The sequence below is a fragment of the Myripristis murdjan genome, chromosome 12, assembly GCF_902150065.1.
Source record: "Myripristis murdjan chromosome 12, fMyrMur1.1, whole genome shotgun sequence".
NCBI classification, from domain to species: domain Eukaryota; kingdom Metazoa; phylum Chordata; class Actinopteri; order Holocentriformes; family Holocentridae; genus Myripristis; species Myripristis murdjan.
In genome coordinates this window covers 20,174,051-20,192,376 of record NC_043991.1, presented here as the reverse complement: position 1 = coordinate 20,192,376, position 18,326 = coordinate 20,174,051, and the positions used below count along the sequence as shown (strand labels likewise).

Genomic DNA, 18,326 nt, shown 5'->3' with positions numbered 1-18,326 from the left:
ATGCAACCACATGACATGTGCATCGCAACAGGGGGTTTCAAACCTTTTCATGTTTTGGACCCTTAAGTTGACTTTCAATAATTTGAAGTGATTATGACCTATATGGACATGATTGTGAAAGGTGTGAAAAACAGCCTAATCACCAAAAATCTGATGGCAATCCATCATCACTGATCTGGCCTATAAATTATAGTTTTCTTGTAACTCTTTAAATATATATATATATTTTTTTTTGCCAGTTTTCTTATAATTCTCTTTGATGTTCTTGAAGGAAATCAAGGGAACATGCACAGGTTTGAAAAGGTTATTTTGTTAATATGATGATCTGCCATACATTTTCTGCATTCCAAAAGTTTCTAGTGAATTAAATTACAGTGAAGTTAAATTAGTTCTCATTTTGCTGAGGATCCCCTGGAAGCCCCTCCAGGATCCCTGGGGGCCCCTGGACCTTACATTGAAAACCACTGCATTAGAACATTAGAGCCACCAGGGTACCAGTAGTTTGAAGAGCTATCCATAAAAGTAAATACTTTTTTTTTTCATGACAAAGTATTTTTTAATGTAGACTTTCTCCTCCACTACACAGTTGACACCCAGGTAATCCAGAAGTGATTTTTCTCACAGAACACAGAAGTTGTGCAGAGTATTGCAACAACACAAGTGTGAGTTTGTTAGTTTGTTGTTTCTGCATCTGCAATCTGGAGGACAGGAGGACTACTGCAGGGTAATGTCAGGATCAGGATGGGAAATAAAAACCTCAGCTGGGGACTTGAGAGTGCAAAATATCATTAATGTAATCACTGTGGTACAGTCAGTGTTACTGTAATCTCCACCTCTTGATCAATCACATGATCAAGCGGCTTCATGAACTCTGATCAAACAGGAAAAGAAAAGGAAAGGTGAGTCTAACTCCTGGGATCCAAATTGGCTCAAATCAGCGGGCAGGACATGCAGCTGTATGTGCCTGTTAGGCCCAAAGACACTTCTCAACTTTGTAATCCAGCCGCTTGCCTGTTCAGTACAAAAATAGATGTCAGACAACTTTATGCCGCTGAATCCTGAAAAGGCTTATCTATTAGAAACCTCAGTGTTGTCTTTGATTCATCCCTGTTTTTCCAGCCACATACAAATGCTAATGCTTCTCTCCACCTGTGCAATATTGTGCAGTCCTAAAATTTCCTCTGTACGTTTGATTTATACAAAAAAGGGAATAAATGTATTCACATCCCAGCATGAGCCAAATACAAAGGTATAAAAAAGTAGCAGGAAAAGTGGAGAAAGTATACTCACACAGTGGATCAATGTTCCCAATCCATTTATTTGTACATCATGAACAAGCCATTTCAGATAAACAGATTGGGAACATTGATCCAGTGTGTATACTTTCTCCACTTTGCTTTGTACTTTGATTGAAAAAAGAAAGTCTAACTTATCAAAACAAATGAATTAAATCATATATGCTGTGTGTGCAAACAGCAACTGCAGAGCATACTGAGGTATCAAAAAAAAAAAAAACAGTAAACACATTTTCCTGTCTTGTCCCCAGCTGCCACCCGATGTCAGGGGAGTGCACTTGTCAGCCCGGTTGGTCAGGCCTCTACTGCAACGAGACGTGCACCCCGGGGTTTTTCGGCGAGGCTTGCCAGCAGGTTTGCCAGTGCCAGAATGGTGCCGACTGCCACAGTGTGACGGGAGAGTGTATCTGTGCACCGGGGTTCAAGGTAACCCATACCTACCTCTGACATGTATATGAATGTTAATGAATGTTTAAGGTTTAATTTCAGTTGAAGGGTGACACGGTCCCCTGTGGACTGACAGAGATTTGTGAAGCCTTGGCTGGTGAAAGCCTTTCAGAACCCTCTGAAAGCAGCAGGTCCTTGAAAGTTGTTGTTTTCAGGGTACAGAGTTCTTGCCTGTCAGTAACAATGTGACAATCCCAATATGCCAACAAGGTTCACACATTTTGGCTATTCTTTTGCAGCATAGCAAATGTATAAGGAAACACAAAGGGTAAACCAAAAGCATTTACATTTGCACATATATGTGTGTGTGTGTGTGTGTGTGTGTGTGTGTGTGTGTGTGTGTCTGTGTCTGTGTATACATATACATGGCATAATGAGTTATGCTGCTTCACATGTGAAAATTACATTAAAATTACAAAAAAAAAAAAAAAAATTACATTAGCACATTCATTCAGATAAACGGTTGTTTAACATGGAAAAAAGGCTCCAGGAAATTGATCATACTGTGTATTTGAGTGGTAAAATGGATGAGCTGATTATCTCCAACATGGCATCCACAGGGTGCTACATCACCTGAAAGCCATCTATTACAGGTGTGGTGATTTGTGTTATGATCAGCATTTGACTGTCGATGTTTGCAGGGCTCCAACTGTTCAGTCCCCTGCCCGGTGGGAACACACGGCATTAACTGCTCTTCCACCTGTAACTGCAAGAATGGAGCTCATTGTTCACCAGTGGATGGATCCTGCTCCTGTAAAGCAGGTGAGATGGAAAAGGAGGGGAGTATAAAGTAATGTGATAACTTAACCGTCTCAAAGGCAGCACATGGTGATTAGGCTGTCAAGTATGCTCACCCTGTGCTGCCTTGAATCCCTGATGAAGAAAGTTATATTCCAAAAAACACTAGCCATGTGATCCAGGAGAAAAAGAGGATGTATACTTTTTATGAGAGCCAACTGTTGTCAAAAGTCCCATTTAAAAACCTCACACTCGCTGTATAAGGCAAGTCTCCAGTATCCATTTGTATTGAATGCAAATTCACAATGAGGGCATGCAAGTAAAACTTTTTGGGGATTTAAGGCAGCACATTGAAGCCGGTGTAAATTTGGTGTTGACACTCATGACCCCAAGAGGAAAAAGCCTTTTGATACTGGTGAACCCTGACCTCTCCTCTTGCTCCACATTCAAGCCCAACTCGGGTCATTTTGGGGATACACCATGTTGTTGCATGTCTAGTTATGTTTTGTATTTATCAGTAAAACGGAAAATACAGAAGACAGGACACTGTTTAATTGAAGTTTAATAAAAACCTTTAAAAACAAAAATGCAATTGTAATTGTACAGCATGTCCCTTTAATATTCTCTTGGCAAACCCCTGGAAAGCTGGTTATTTAGTTGTTGTATATCAAATGTAAAAAACACTATTAGTGTCGGTCAAGATCTTCATTCCCTTATTTAAACATTTCCTCCTAGGTTGGCATGGAGTAGATTGCTCCATCAATTGCCCCAGTGGCTCCTGGGGTTTGGGCTGCAACCTCACTTGTATGTGTGGAAATGGAGGTGCCTGCAATGCCCTGGATGGAGAGTGTACCTGTGCCCCTGGCTGGAGAGGCGAGAGATGTGACCTCCAGTGCCAGGTGAGCACAAAAATTCCCTTTAATCCTCACAGTACCGCTGCATGTTGACACAGTGTCAGTGCTACAGCAGAAAATAGGTTGACCATTTCAGAAGCCAGGGGACTGAGAAGAGCGTTGAAAATAAAACTTAAACAAATTTTTTGAAGCTTTTTTTTTTTTTTTTTTACCAGATTTGTGTTGCTTCTCAAAATTGTGTTGTTTTCTGGCCTGTATCTTCTTCATACATTTTGGAGCCGAACACTCTCAGTGAAGCTCTTGTTCTTGTGACAGGGCAGGAATTAGTGGACCAATCTTGGTGGACGTATTACACTCACATAAGGCAGCAAAAGCCACTGTGTGGATAAGAAACTCTCACATAAAGCCCAGAGGAGTGAGACTTCAAGGTTGAGAAATGTGGATACCCCTGCTGTGGCCTCTAGGGAGTGGCTGGGAGTGAAACGTGCAGTAGACACACTGTTCACTGCTTCACTTGTGTCATTTACTGGAAGAATGCTTGTCAAAAATGAGCTAATTGTTGAACTGTGTAGCACAATCCTCTAATAGGACAACTGCTACGGAGTTCCACAAGGGAGCTGCCTTGGTCCATTACTTTTCTCACTATACATGCTGCCACTCGGTGACATCATCAGAAAGCACAATGTATTTTTTCATAGTTATGCAGACGACACACAACTGTATATTTCTGCTGAACCAAATGATGTTACAACAATAAATCCCATCACTACCTGTCTCATGGCAGTGAACAAATGGATGAGCGATAACTTCTTAAAGCTAAATGAAGACAAAACAGAGATCCTGTTAGTTGGCCCCAAAACAAAAAGAGAGATGCTGTCCATTAACTTGGGGAAACTGGCTGCCAGGATTAAATCTGAGGTTACAAGTCTTGGCATTGTATTGGATCCAGATCTTAGTTTCAAGTCTCACATTAACAAGGTGATGAAGACATCATTCTTCCCCCTTAGAAACATCGCTAAAGTGCGACCATTTATAAATCAAAAAGATGCTGAAAAACTAATACATGCTTTTATCTCAAGCAGACTTGACTACTGTAACGTACTTTTTACTGGCCTTCCAAAGAAAACCACTGACAGACTTCAGCTCATCCAAAACTCTGCTGCTTGCTTATTAACCAGAACCAGGAAGAGAGAGCACATTAGTCCGGTCCTAGCTGCCCTACACTGGCTCCCTGTAACATTTAGAGTTGACTTTAAGGTTCTCCTACTTGTATATAAAGCACTTCATGGGCTAGGACCGAGCTACATTGCCAACTCCCTTATTGGCTATGCACCCCAAAGAACACTGCGATCGTCTGCTGCTGGTTTATTGGTTCCCTACAACAGTCGAAAGAAAATTGGGGATGCCGCCTTTATTACTTACGCCCCTAAGCTTTGGAACACACTACCTTTAGACATCAGGGAAGCCAGCTCACTAGATATCTTTAAAAGAAGACTAAAAACCTACCTTTTCACTCTAGCCTTTAACTAGCTCATATTTTATTCCACACTGTTGTCTTTTATTGTTTTATTTGCATCTTTTGTTTTATTTCAAAGTTCTCGTTTTTAGCCTTTTCTTTTTAATTCCACCCTGTGCTGTTTTTAATGTTTTATTTTAATGTTTTCAAATGTTCTTCTTTTTATTGTGAAGCACTTTGAGCTGCAATTCTTGTATGAAAGGTGCTATACAAATAAAGTTTTATTATTATTATTATTATTATTATACCACAAAGATATGCTTGAAGGCAGCTACTGGAAATCATTTCAAGATGGTTTCCTAGTAAGCTGCCCTCAGTCTCTCACATGTCTAAAGCCACATTCAGTAACCACCCACAATGCCACGAGGCATGACCTTGACCTCACTTACAAGGAATCTGCACAAGCATCATCCACTTTGGCATACATTATGAGAAACCTGAGCCACTTTTTTTCCAGATATTTTGATCTTGTTGGTTCCAATCATCCTCTGACTCTTTGACCTGAGGAGTCTACAGATTTCTTTGATGTTGTCTGCAGCGAAAGTGGCACTATCGTGGAGGCAAACATCGTCTTAAAGTCAGAATTCTGACTTTAATCTCAGATTTCTGAGATTGATCTCAGAATCTCATTTTTAATTTTCATTTTTATGCGTTTTCTGTAATGCTGCTCGCTAGCCCATTTCGAGCCCATTGTCTAGCTCTTTCTAAGATCTCTGATTGTCACCTTCTAGCTCCAGCTGGATTGGAGCTTTAGCTTTCAAGGCTTACGATGCTCATCCAGTCAACAGACATCAACAACATCTGTCAAATTGATCAGTGTCTCCTTAATCACATCATCCTTTATTGGAATGCCGGTTGTTAACGTTCACAAAGATGACTTTACTTCTACTTGTAGTGAGTTTATTTATCATTATTTATTTAGCATGATCAAAGTATGTTGTTTCTCAAGGAAATTGAATCAGGTCAACTGGACTTAGTTATATGTCTTAGAGGACATTTTGCCTCTTATCCAAGTGGCTTCATTAGTTCATGCAGTCTAGATGTCTATGACCTGGACGAATGAGAACATGCATAGACAAAGTATGTTGCTGTAACATTGTAGCAATGATGCTAAAAAATCCACACAAAGTCCACACAACCAGGTGATGACTCATCAGGCTTTTTGTGTGATTATCAGGTTATTAGAACACCCAACGAATCCAGGACACTGTAAAAAAAAAAAAAAAAAAAAGAGCTGCGAGGCACATTGGCAGCCATCATCAGTCTGTTTTGTGTTAAACCATTTGAAGTGCTACATTGTACACTTGAACTGTAGTGCACAGTGTGTAGTGTGTGGCTGAGTCACATGCTAACAGCTAATTGCTCCAGGCTGCCTGATTCAGAGCTTTTCACCACAACTTGATAAATCCCCTAACCAGGAGAGAGAGAGAGAGGGAGGTCAGGAGGTTAGACGAGCTGATGGTCTTGGTTTGAGGAAAGTCCGTGTCTCACGTCATATGAGCAAAGCGGATGTTGGATTTCGATATGGTGCACAGTGCATTTGTGCGTTCACTGGTATTTTATCATTTAAAATACAAAGTATAATAGAGCTTTTCACAGCAGCCATTTTCTAACAGAGCCAGCGCCCTGCTGTTGACTCTGCTGCACTGAAATTGAACAGAATCTTAATTAATGTCATTAGTAACACCTATGTTTACCTGCTGTTTCATGTCTTTAAATGGTCTATTGTTTCATATTAAGGCAATCCTGTTGCATGTCTACCTTGCCGAACAGCTAAACTTCTAATAAAAAGATATATAAATAAATAAATAGTAAGTCATTTTTTCGCCCATTTTTTCCAGCAGAGGCCCCTGGGACATATTGTGACCATATTTATTTTACTGAGGCCAATCTCTTGAATCGGTGTCATTGTTTGCTCTCCTCAGGATGGGACCTATGGCATGGACTGCAAAGAGCGCTGCGACTGTAGTCATGCTGATGGATGCCACCCGTCGACTGGCCACTGCCGCTGCCTGGCTGGATGGACTGGTGAGTCTCTACGGGTCACAGATGTGCACTCTTCACGTGGTTAACTCTCTACCGCACGATCGAAACAAATATGTGACAATTATGTGTGCAGATCAAGCTCAAAAAAGTATTATTTGCCTTACTTTTCTGCTGTCTGCTGTTCTGATGTATGTTTATGTGTTTTTCATCAGTCATGCCATTGAGAGGGTAGAGATTGTCTCAGTTCAAAGGCCGTGACTCCCCAAGCCAATGGTTGGCCGTCAGCCAATGTTAAGCTGTCAGTGAGTGTTTGTAGCCCGGGTTTGTGCAGTGTGTCCCGCATCACTGGCACCAGTCAGACCCCGTCGGCGGCTTTTTGGCTAATTAAACATTTTGAATTGGTGGTGGACTCAGTCAGTGAGAAAATCACTCTGATTGGTTGATCAGCTTGGCAAATCAGTGCATGAGAAGAGAAATGGGATTATTTTTCGCTTCTGCCTCACTTTTTTTCTTCTTCCACAACCAAAACGCCAATGGCTGCAATGCCAGTGGAATTTGCAATGTCTTATCGGTAGTTGCAAATGACAATCAGGAACAGAGATATTACACAGCCATCTGGTGTGAGTGAGAGTGAAAATGCTAAGCAAATGCTTCTTTGTTTACGGTCTGCATCCCCGAGTCTTCTGGTTTCCCTTTTTGAAAAACAAATACAGATTACTGCCACCTGCTGGTATGGAGACTTATTTCCTCTCATGCAGACTCAAAACATGCGTGCTTGTTGGCTGTGGGCTGTAGTTTTTGTGGTGCGTTCAAGTGCAACATTTTGACCCAACCCAGGTGAAGTGAGGCAACGCAACAGTCGGCCTTTTTAGTCGCTGGCACTTTGATGTTGGTTTGGTGTGCCTTACAATGCCAGCTTGACTGGCTCAATTTTCCGTGTGTTATTTTAAGAAAAACCTAACTGCTGTTGAAATCAGCAAGCTGAGGGTGAGGACAAAACAACCCTTTTCATTTCAGAGTATAAACTATGAGACGTAACTATAGAGCCGTAAAGACGTTTCTTTCCTTTCCTTTCCTTTCCTTTCCTTTCCTTTCCTTTCCTCTCCTTTCCTCTCCTTTCCCCTCTTTCCTTTTCATTTCCTTTCTTTTCTTTTCTTTTGTTTCCTTGCTTTGCTTATCCTTTCCTTTTCTTTCCTTTTGTTTGCTTGCTTTCCTTTCCTTTCCTTTCCTTCCCCTTTTCCCTTTTTTCCTTTCCTTTCTTTCCTTTCCTTTCCTTTCCTTTCCTTTCCTGTCCTTTCCTGTCCTTTCCCTTTTTTTCCTTTCCTTTCCTTTCCTTTCCTTTCCTTTCCTTTCCTTTCCTTTCCTTTCCTTTCCTTTCCTTTCCTTTCCTTTCCTTTCCTTTCCTTTCCTGTCCTTTCCTTGCCTTCCCTTGCCTTGCCTCATCACTCAGGTCTATATGTAGACGGCATACTGATGCCAGGACCTCATCTCACAGTCTCAGGGTCTTTAAATACTCCAGCATTTTTTCCTGAGCATTTATGGACAGCATGCCAGCTTTGCCTAGCAACGTGCATACAGCCTCCTCAAAGAGGCCTTTGTACCTCCTCCACTTGGCTCCTCACTCCATACTCTTTTGCCTATCGCTCAGTGCCAAGACAATGGGAGAGGGGAGCAAGGGAAGGAGGCTGGGAAGAGTTATGGACATGCTGAGGAATTATCACAGGCTTGACAGGGAGGCTGGGACATTGCTTTGCAATGTTTGTTTTGTTGTAAAACATGAACTGAGATGTTATCACTCACTAACAGCATGTTTCTGAAGTGGGAAACAGCTGATCAGGAGCAGCCACAGGCCACAGGAAAGGCTTTAAATGAGTTTCAGGTGGTTTCTTTTGACCATCAAGTTGTTCTGACAGTCAATTCCACATGAGAATGGAATACAGGAATGTGTTTTTAGTAAGTGATATTCAAGATTTGTGCATGTTTGCTTGCATCCATTGTGCAGCCATCCAATGTGTGTGTGTGTGTGTGTGTGTGTGTGTGTGTGTGTGTGTGTTTCACCAGGTATTCACTGTGACAGTGTGTGTGCAGAAGGCCGCTGGGGCCCAAACTGTTCACTTCCCTGTAACTGTAAGAACGGAGCATCCTGCTCTCCAGATGAAGGCACGTGTGAATGTGCTCCGGGATACAGAGGCACAACCTGCCAGAGGAGTAAGTCCAACATGAGCAACATTAACCCCAGCTGTGAGGGCTGTATCACTTTAGTCTGTGTGATCACTGAGATAACAGTCAATCAGAAACAACATGTTCAGGACCTTTTTAAAGAGAGCTTTTAAGAATTTAGATCATAGAGCAGTGGCAAACATGTTAAAGGACCGCACCAGTGATTTTGACGTCCAATTTCCTTCAATTTCCACACATCCTCTAGCTAACAAAGCCAAACTTGCAAAATCACTAGTATGGTCCTTTAAGCATTACATATTTAATGTGGTAACTAGTAATGCAAACTGGTAGAGGTCTGCACAGGTATGACATTGAAGCCCAAACCTGGCACATAACCACGACTTTCAGATGCAACCCAGCTGAGCCTGACGGATACCGCCATATTTGAAACCTGACCTTATATTATATTTTTACAGTTATTCCAGTTTAGTTTGATACCTGACCTGCCCATTTCAATCACTGCATGAAGACACTTCTCACAGGTTTTAGAGAGAGAGGAAGAGAGACAAGTAATTTATTCCAGTGAAAATAAATTTCAGTAACAACAAACCTAGGAACAAACCGTTACTCATGTTACGGTAAATGTGACTATTTAGTTTCAGCTATGTATGGGTTTGTGTGAGGTCAGGGATGAATTCAGTGTCCTAACCTTTTTTCCTCCCTGCAGTCTGTTCTCCAGGTTATTTTGGCCATCGCTGCAGTCAGGCCTGCCCCCAATGTGTCCACAGCAATGGACCCTGTCACCATGTAACAGGACAGTGTGACTGTCTGCCGGGGTTCAAGGGGGCGCTATGCAACGAGGGTGAGCACCACACTATATACTGTTTGTCTATACAAAAAAAAAAAAAATAGATTGAGTTATATAGGTCTAGGTATTTTTGGTGTCTTTTCCCCACTCAAGCAGTCGATATCATTTCAACACCCTTTATCCAGCCGTTGGTTTCCGTTCATTCCACTACGATATGAAAATGAACATTCAGAGACTTCAAACTTTCTTCACAGCAGTTTTCCATCACTGTAATGAAGTTGTCCACATTAGTTTTCCTAAAAGCAGCAGCACTGTTTTGTTTTGGTGACTTGAAACTGGGCGGAGTGATACGGTCTCTCTCCCAGAAAATAGTCCCCAGGGAAATGCATGCTTTTCACAGCCAATTTTCAGTTCTGTGGTTTATGAATGGTGACTACTTTTTTGCCACAGAAGCAGAACATCATAAGGTGGCTGTTTCAACCGAAAATTAAAATTTGAAAATGGAGGGATATTGATTATATGTTGTGGAATCTTTAATACCTCCACATGATTTGCAAAATGGTTTGTTGCAATGTAAAATGTAGGGAAACTGCAGTAAATGGGCCAAACCTTGAGAATCACTGGGATGGTCCTTTCAAGCTGCACAGTGGCAGACAGTAGAAGACGACTCATGCTGTCAGCTCCTGGTGTGAATGTTGCTGTGTGAATGTGCAGCAACTTTTTCTAGATAAGCACAATTCAAAAACAAAACATAATGTGCAGAAATGCTACAAGATGATTTTTGCAACCTGTGTGTGTGTTCTGTCCAGTTTGTCCCAGTGGCCGTTTTGGTAAGAACTGTGCCTGGAGCTGCAGCTGCACCAACAATGGAACCTGCAACCCCATCGACGGATCGTGTCAATGTTATCCAGGATGGATCGGCAGTGACTGCTCCCAGCGTGAGTCACATATCCTGCTGCTGCTGACTGGATGCACAGGATAAAATAGTTAAATATATATCTACAAATGTGCACACAAAGATCTTTATGGAAGAGGCAGAACTACAGAGTCAAAATAATTGGTACAAAAACCAGGTAGGCACAGGGAACCTTACTCGATTTTGAGCACAAGTGGAGGAGCAGTGAGGGACACCAGATGGAGAAGCAAGAAGGCAGATCAACCCCACCATGTGGCTTCCACTTCCTGTTGACACAATACTACAGGAGGATAACAGAAAGCGCTTCACAGAAAAGGGATAGACAACGAATGAAAGCAAAAAATAAAACAGGAAACAATAAAAGAAAAAGTAAAACCAGAGAAAAAATAGACTGATCACGGGTGATACGTCTTCATCACCGATCAGCTGTTGCTCCATTTGCTGCCTTTTAGTTTCACCTCCTTCAAAACCCGTCAGTAGTGAAAAGAAGTGGCAGGTGATATGGCCTTTACTCACTCCAGCGGCAAGTCTTTTTTTCAGTAAATAGCTCAAAATATTCTGCCCTTCGCTTTACTGAAGACTTTGGGTGCAGCGATGCTTGTATTTTCCAGCCTCTGAGAACATGAGGGAGTTGTGACTCAGGAGGCATAAAAACTGTTAATGATGTGGCTCCATCTTGTGGAAGTTTGTGATATTTATGAAATACTAATGACAGTAGTGCCTGTTGCTCATCTGCTAAAAACATACATTCAGTACACACAGCAGTGACAGTCCACTCTGTAATTTAAAGGAAAAAAATAATTTATTCAAAGCAGTTTTGGTCAGTAAATGAAGTCTTGAATACATGTTTTTCTCTGCCAAATATTCAGTTATTAAAAGTTAAAAGCCAAAACTCATAACATCCGACATAAAAGTTACATTTGCAGATATTAACTCTTTCAAAGCTAAGATCCCATTGGCAGGCTTTTATTTAGAGGTTTTATTTCATCGTCTCAACAAAATTCACTCTATTTTCATGTCATTTTACTTTTAATTTTTTTGCTGTTGTATGTGTATGTGTGTGTGTGTGTGTGTGTGTGTGTGTGCTTGCTTGTTTGTTTGTTTGTTTGTCCAAATTTCTGGGGTAATTTTCTGGTATTTTTCTTGTAATTTTATTTTAAATGTTAAAGAAATTACAATTTTTTTGCTCTTTTTGTAATTTTCTTGTGATTCATTTCTCGCTTATCACCTTTTTTCTCATTTTTCTGAAAGGCATCAAATGAATTTGCTCAGGCTTCAAGGGGTTAAGAAAAAAATGAAATTGGTAATAATATTTTATGATGTGTTGTTAGTTCCTGGCTTCATAGTATGACAGCAGATTAGAGACACAATTTAGATTATGTAGACTAATTTGCATGTGTTTGTGCTTCCCTCTTGTTGTTGTGCTGCAGCTTGTCCGCCTGGTCAGTGGGGGCCAAACTGCATCCACACGTGTAACTGTCACAACGGAGCTTACTGCAGCGCTTATGACGGGGAGTGCAAGTGTACGCCAGGCTGGACCGGCCTGTACTGCACACAGCGTGAGTTTTACACACACACAAAAAATAGTGTAACAAGGACAGGTTTAACTATTTCAAACAAGTTTATTCTTGTGACAGCTGCATGATGCGTGTACATGTACAGAGGTTATGGTTACAGCAGGGTTTTTGAACCTATGAAGCTTCTGGACCCCCAGGTTGCTTTTCATTTCAACCCCCAAGTGATTTTACCCCAGGAAACCTAATATGAGATGCTATTTTGGCATTTTGTGAGAAATTGCTTGGATGTCATACTTACAAATAGAAGTGGCAAGATTAAGGTATAGTGTGAAAATGATCATACATACATTTTTTTTTTTTTTTTTGGTTGAGGTGGGGGGCATCTTAACATTAGTGAATTAAATTACTGCAAAAAGAAACTAGTTCTATTTTGCTGAGGACCTCCTTGAGGCTCTCAGGGACCCCAGGGGTCCCAGGACCCCACTCTGAAAACCACTGCATTGAGCATCATGGTACTTAGTGTTTCTCTGAATGCACAATGGAAAAATATACAGTTCATCATAATTCAAGTTTATGTTTACCAAAAGAAGAGTTGATTATAATCACAATGTGAAGACATGAATATCAACAACTACAATTTGTAAACTCACAACATGGCAGTAGAACATTTTGGAGCAAACCATTGGTTATATATCTAATAATGATTACTATAATCATTTGCTTGCAGGCTGTCCTTTGGGTTTCTATGGTAAGGACTGCTCGCAGACCTGTCAGTGCAGGAATGGAGCCGACTGCGACCACATCTCAGGACAGTGCACCTGTCGCACCGGCTTCATGGGACGCCACTGCGAACTGAGTCAGTACCAACTCACCGCACTGTTTGTAGACTGCCACATTACTGAAACACATTACATTACTAAGTGGTGGAATGAAATGCATGTGCAGTGTCAGAGATGTCTAATATGGTTTGTCATTTACATGGAGCTATCCTGTCTGAATGCCCCATCATTTGCAAAATGGTTTGTTGCAATGTAAAATGTGTTGAAATTGTTGAAAATGGGCCAAACATTTAAAGTCACTGATACAGTACAGTCCTTCTAAAAGTGTTGAAGCAAATTAAAATGACACTCTATGTTTTGTTGCTGTTGCTTACTGGTTCCTGTTGACGAAACAACCTCTCCACTCACAGGGCAGGTTTTTCCATCAAAGTTGGATCTAATGTCTTCTCTTGTGTTGGAGCTCATTTGATTGATTGTTTGCTTCCCATTTTGTGGATATTCTGTCCCTCCTTGCTCATTTCCAGAGTGTCCTAGTGGTTCATATGGTTACGGCTGCCGTCAGGTGTGCGACTGTCTAAATAACTCTACCTGTGATCATATGACTGGTACATGTTACTGCAACCCTGGCTGGAAGGGAGCTCGCTGCGATCAAGGTGGGTGGCTCCTTACAGACGTGTGTGCGCGTGTAAGCGCAGTCGATGAAGTGGCAGTGAGTCACTCGTAATGTTTACTTCTCTTCCCCTCTTTGACTTCTTTTCCCACGGATTTTCCCACTGTTGATCCTTCAGTCTGTAGTCGCTCTACTGAAACGGGCACACACATATCATTTTTGAAGTTTGAATACTTGAATACTGGACACTAAATCTCTTCAGGAAAGCCAGGATGAAAACAACAAACAATAAAACATTTTCATGCATTTTTGTGTAAAACCTGAGCAAAAAGTTGATGAGTATCAAGTTAATGGCTTCTGACAGACAAGCAGTGTTGATTAATTCTACCACTAATTAAAAAAAAAGTGGTTTGAGTGATTGAAAGGTTGAATGTTTTCATCCCTCAAACAAAAATTCATTTTAGTGCTTTTTATTATTAATACTGCAAATGGTAATTTTCCTCATAATACAATTTTAAAATTAGTACTTTTAAACAAATGTTTTGGTAAATTTTTGGTAGTTCTACCACTAATATGTAATGACTCAAACAGTATCAAGTCCATCATATCAGAGGTGCATGACACAAAGTGGAGCAGATTTCATTTTGAGGGTAATGGGCCCCATAAATCACAATATATCAGTGTAACAATCATTCAGCATGCTCCTTCTTCACTAAAGATTTACATAATCTCCTTGTGAAAGACGGGAAGTTTCACCAAGCTGAGTGAAAGAAGGATTCTGCGATCCTAAAACATCTCCTCTGTGTGTCATCTCTCTCTGCAGCCGGCCTGGTGGTGGTGGGAAACCTCAACAGTCTGACCAGTGCAGCCTTGCCAGTGGACACCTACCAGATCGGTGCCATTGCAGGCATCATTGTGCTGGTGCTGCTGGTGCTCTTCCTCCTCCTCCTCTTCATCATCTACAGGAAGAAGCAGAAGGGCAAAGAGCCCACCATGCCCGCTGTAACCTACACCCCTGCTATGCGGGTCGCCGCTGATTACACCATCGCTGGTAGGTTCACATCAGGTTTTTTTTTAATTTTTTTTTTTTATCATGATTCTTTATTTGTTTGAGTTGAGATGCAGTTTAGTTTTAGTTTTGGGGTCTGATAATTACAAACATATTGTATTCTGATTTTTTTTTTTTCTCTCATCATTTTTAGATGCTCACCCACCAGCGTGCGAAGGACATCCCAGCAACTACTTCTCCAACCCCAGCTACCACACTCTGACTCAGTGCGTCAGCCCCCCACATGTCAACAGTCTTCCATATGCAAAGGTACTAATGCAGAGTTTGTATTATTACTGTTTAGATTGTACAGAATTGGCCCAGGAGCACTGATATCTCAGGTTAACAATATACTTATGGAGTACGCCTGCTGTTAGTTATATAATACTGCATGTAATAAAGGCATATGACCCATCAGAAATGGGCCTACATTATGTTACGTCTCCTCTGCATGGAGGTCAGAAGTGGTGGTTCATCACATTGTCAGTATTGGAAAATATGTCCTGTTGCATGTGTTTTTTGGTGTGTGATGTTATTTATGAGTAGTCTTAAAAATAGATAATATGTCTTAATTAAAGTTAAATAAATAGTTTGATACAAGTTGTCCCACAGCTTGTATTGAATCTTTGTATTTTACAGCAGGAAAGATGTCAAAGCAGGAAGCTGCAGTTTTTAACTAAACATATTATTATTATTATTATTATTATTAATATCATCATCATTATTATTTCTGTTATGGATGTATAGAGGTATTTTATTTCAATTTATTTTGCTGTGGTCTGTCAATTTTTATTTCAGGCCAAGAACAACCAGCTGTTTGTGAACTTGAAGAACGCGGACCAGAGAAAGAGATCTCCCATGGCCGATCACACCGGCACGCTGCCTGCAGACTGGAAACAAGGAGACTGCTTCAATGAACTGGGTAAGACAGGAAACGCATGTAATATCTACTGATGTTGACACAGATTCAGAAATAAAAACACTACAGCTATACCGGCGAACTTTAAATATTCACAGCTCTAAATGTGAGGTGATATCAGTGATCAGTGTCGGTGGTGCTGTGTACCTGAAAAGAGACAAGAGAGGCACAAGATGTATATTGCCGATAAAGGTTCGCTAAAAGAGTATCGTTCTCAGTTGCAAGGCGTACCGAGGCTTCAGATACACTTACATGTATTTTATGCTTTTTGCTTCTGGTAGGAGCCTTACCCTTTTCACAGAAATTCTACCACCTCTTCCTTGTTTTTCATGGACAAACTTTCATCTGTCATTTTCCTTCCCTTATCATACCAGGAGCCTATGGAGTTGACAGCAGATACATGGGCAAATCGTTACGAGGTGGGTCTCATTTTGCACAAAAAAAAAAAAAAAAGAAAGAAAAAAACTTTTAATTGGTTGAAGTGATGTTGGTATTTATCTCTAGCTGGTTCTTCCCCCTGTCATTCAGATCTGGTGAAGGGAACGCCCTATCATGTCAGTTCCTGCTCCCTCAACAGCTCTGAAAACCCCTACGCCACCATCAAGGACCCTCCCCTGCTCACACCCAAAAACACAGAGTGCGGCTACGTGGAAATGAAGTCGCCGGCCAGACGGGATTCACCGTACGCTGAGATCAACAACACCAGCCCGACCAACAAGAATGTCTACGAAGTTGGTAAGGAGTTAAAGCTGCCGTTTGCCTATCATCACTGTGAAGCCTGTGTAGTGGTGTTCTTCAATATTACTATTCAACCACTAGTTCTACAACTACCACTACTACTACTAACTGTAGTGCTAAAACTACAGATCCTGCTGCTGTTGCTACTACTAATACTATTACTCCAGATTTATAACTTCATACCTCATACTGCCCTTTCACAAATACAAAAGATAATTTAAGGTAATTAAACCTTTTGGTAACACTTTGTTTGTATAGTCCCCTATAGATTCTGAATGTCAACTGATATACAATTTAAAGTTAAATATCAACAAGAATTCAGTATAATATCAATTACATTTCAAAATGTCTGTAAAGCGTTATTATGAGTTCTGGGATACACCCACAAACACTGTGATTGGTCATAAAATTTGTTGGCCTGTTGCCTATTCACTAAAACAGACTTGACATGAGTCGTCACCCAATCAGAACCCTAACGTTAACCATGTGGGCGGAGCTTGCCCAGAACTCTGGTGGGTTTCATAATAAGGCACTGGGGGTCCAGCAATAATGTCAACAAGGCCTACATGTTTGTTAAAATTCAGAAACACATACAACATATTGATATATTGTTGAGATATAATTTATTGCTTACTGATATTCTACAGTTGATATTTAACTTATATATCAATTGACATTCTGTCGAACATCTATAAAGGACTATACAGAGAAAGTGTGACCAGCTTTTCACTTTATAATCTATTCTTCTTCGCTGTATCCCATCACTATTTGCAGCTGCAGCAGCTGAGTTTATCTAAAAATAAATCACATTAAAGTTTACACATCAAACAGCTTTGAAAATAGTAGAGTATTAAAAATGATATGCAAACGTTCAGTTTATTTATTTTTTTAAAGCTAATACTAAAGTAATGCAGTGTGTGTTTGTTGTCAGAGCCCACTGTTAGCACCATCCACCCCAGTGGGAGCAGCAATGGCCATGTGCCGTTCGGCCAGGACCCGTATGATCTACCAAAAAACAGCCACATCCCCTGCCACTACGACCTCCTGCCGGCCAGAGAAAGTCCAACCTCAGACCACAGCGAGCTGGACAGCAAATGATCTTACAAAGACTCAGTAGAGACCAGGCCTCGCCTCGGACCTCCAGCTCCAGGAACCGATGGCCGACAAACACAGGCACTCTTTACACTCACCTGCTACATACTAGTAATTGTTTTGTTGCTGTTATATTTTTTAAACTATCACTGTAATCATGTAGCATGGCTGTTATTTCTGAACAAAGTGGGGAGGGAGGGGGGAAATAGGTTGGAGGTCATTTTGAGGTACAGCTGTTTTCTTCCTGCAGTAATCTTCAAGGTGCGATTTAGTCTTCATGCATCATTCCATATTCCATATGTGGAGTCATATCGTTTGCTTATAACACTCAATACAAATCAACCTCTATTTTTATAACGATTAACAGTATTAGAGAACAGCTAAATTGACGTATTTTCAGCCATTTTATCAAAGAATATTGTTTGTGTCCGTTTGTGTCTTGTGAGGAAGAGTAGATCTCAAGCTGCTTGACAGTGTTGGATTAGTATTCAAGTTAACCAAAGGTACAGGTGACATTGAAGCCTTTTTTATATATATATATCTACCTAGGGCAAAGGTCTTCAATTTTTTAATCAGTGGCCTACGAGGTGAGCACCCCCTCACTGTTTACCATATTCCATGTTAGATCATTTTTAATCACTTTGTATTTATGTGCAGATAGCAATCAATTAATCAGTGGAATCTATAAATACAGAGAAAATAGTGATGCAGTTTCACTTAAAATAACTTCTTGTTAATCATGGCACCCGTCCTTTCTGCACAGTGCGTCTAAAGGATCGGAGGCACAATAATCTCAGTGCTGCTCCTGGTCCAGGCCCCACGACTACACTCTGTGACACACTTTATATCCTGTTATATCCTTCTCTTCAAGAAAGTTATTTTGTTTTTGAGTCTGATGTGCTC

General features: G+C 40.8%; 1 protein-coding gene across 1 annotated transcript in view; it reads left to right on the top strand.

Annotated features, from left to right (window-relative positions):
• megf10 (multiple EGF-like-domains 10) overlaps positions 1–17,546 on the top strand; it is a 58,238-nt gene extending 40,692 nt beyond the window's left edge. The window contains exons 10-25 of the mRNA XM_030065415.1: positions 1,547–1,721; positions 2,384–2,504; positions 3,216–3,379; positions 6,776–6,878; positions 8,898–9,044; positions 9,724–9,858; positions 10,614–10,742; positions 12,151–12,279; positions 12,965–13,093; positions 13,541–13,669; positions 14,450–14,677; positions 14,829–14,944; positions 15,473–15,596; positions 15,968–16,012; positions 16,122–16,328; positions 17,263–17,546. Coding sequence (XP_029921275.1) covers positions 1,547–1,721; positions 2,384–2,504; positions 3,216–3,379; positions 6,776–6,878; positions 8,898–9,044; positions 9,724–9,858; positions 10,614–10,742; positions 12,151–12,279; positions 12,965–13,093; positions 13,541–13,669; positions 14,450–14,677; positions 14,829–14,944; positions 15,473–15,596; positions 15,968–16,012; positions 16,122–16,328; positions 17,263–17,429 — 2,248 coding nt within the window. The 3' untranslated portion in view covers positions 17,430–17,546. The remainder of the gene's footprint in view (positions 1–1,546; positions 1,722–2,383; positions 2,505–3,215; positions 3,380–6,775; positions 6,879–8,897; positions 9,045–9,723; positions 9,859–10,613; positions 10,743–12,150; positions 12,280–12,964; positions 13,094–13,540; positions 13,670–14,449; positions 14,678–14,828; positions 14,945–15,472; positions 15,597–15,967; positions 16,013–16,121; positions 16,329–17,262) is intronic.
• Positions 17,547–18,326: the final 780 nt, after the last annotated feature.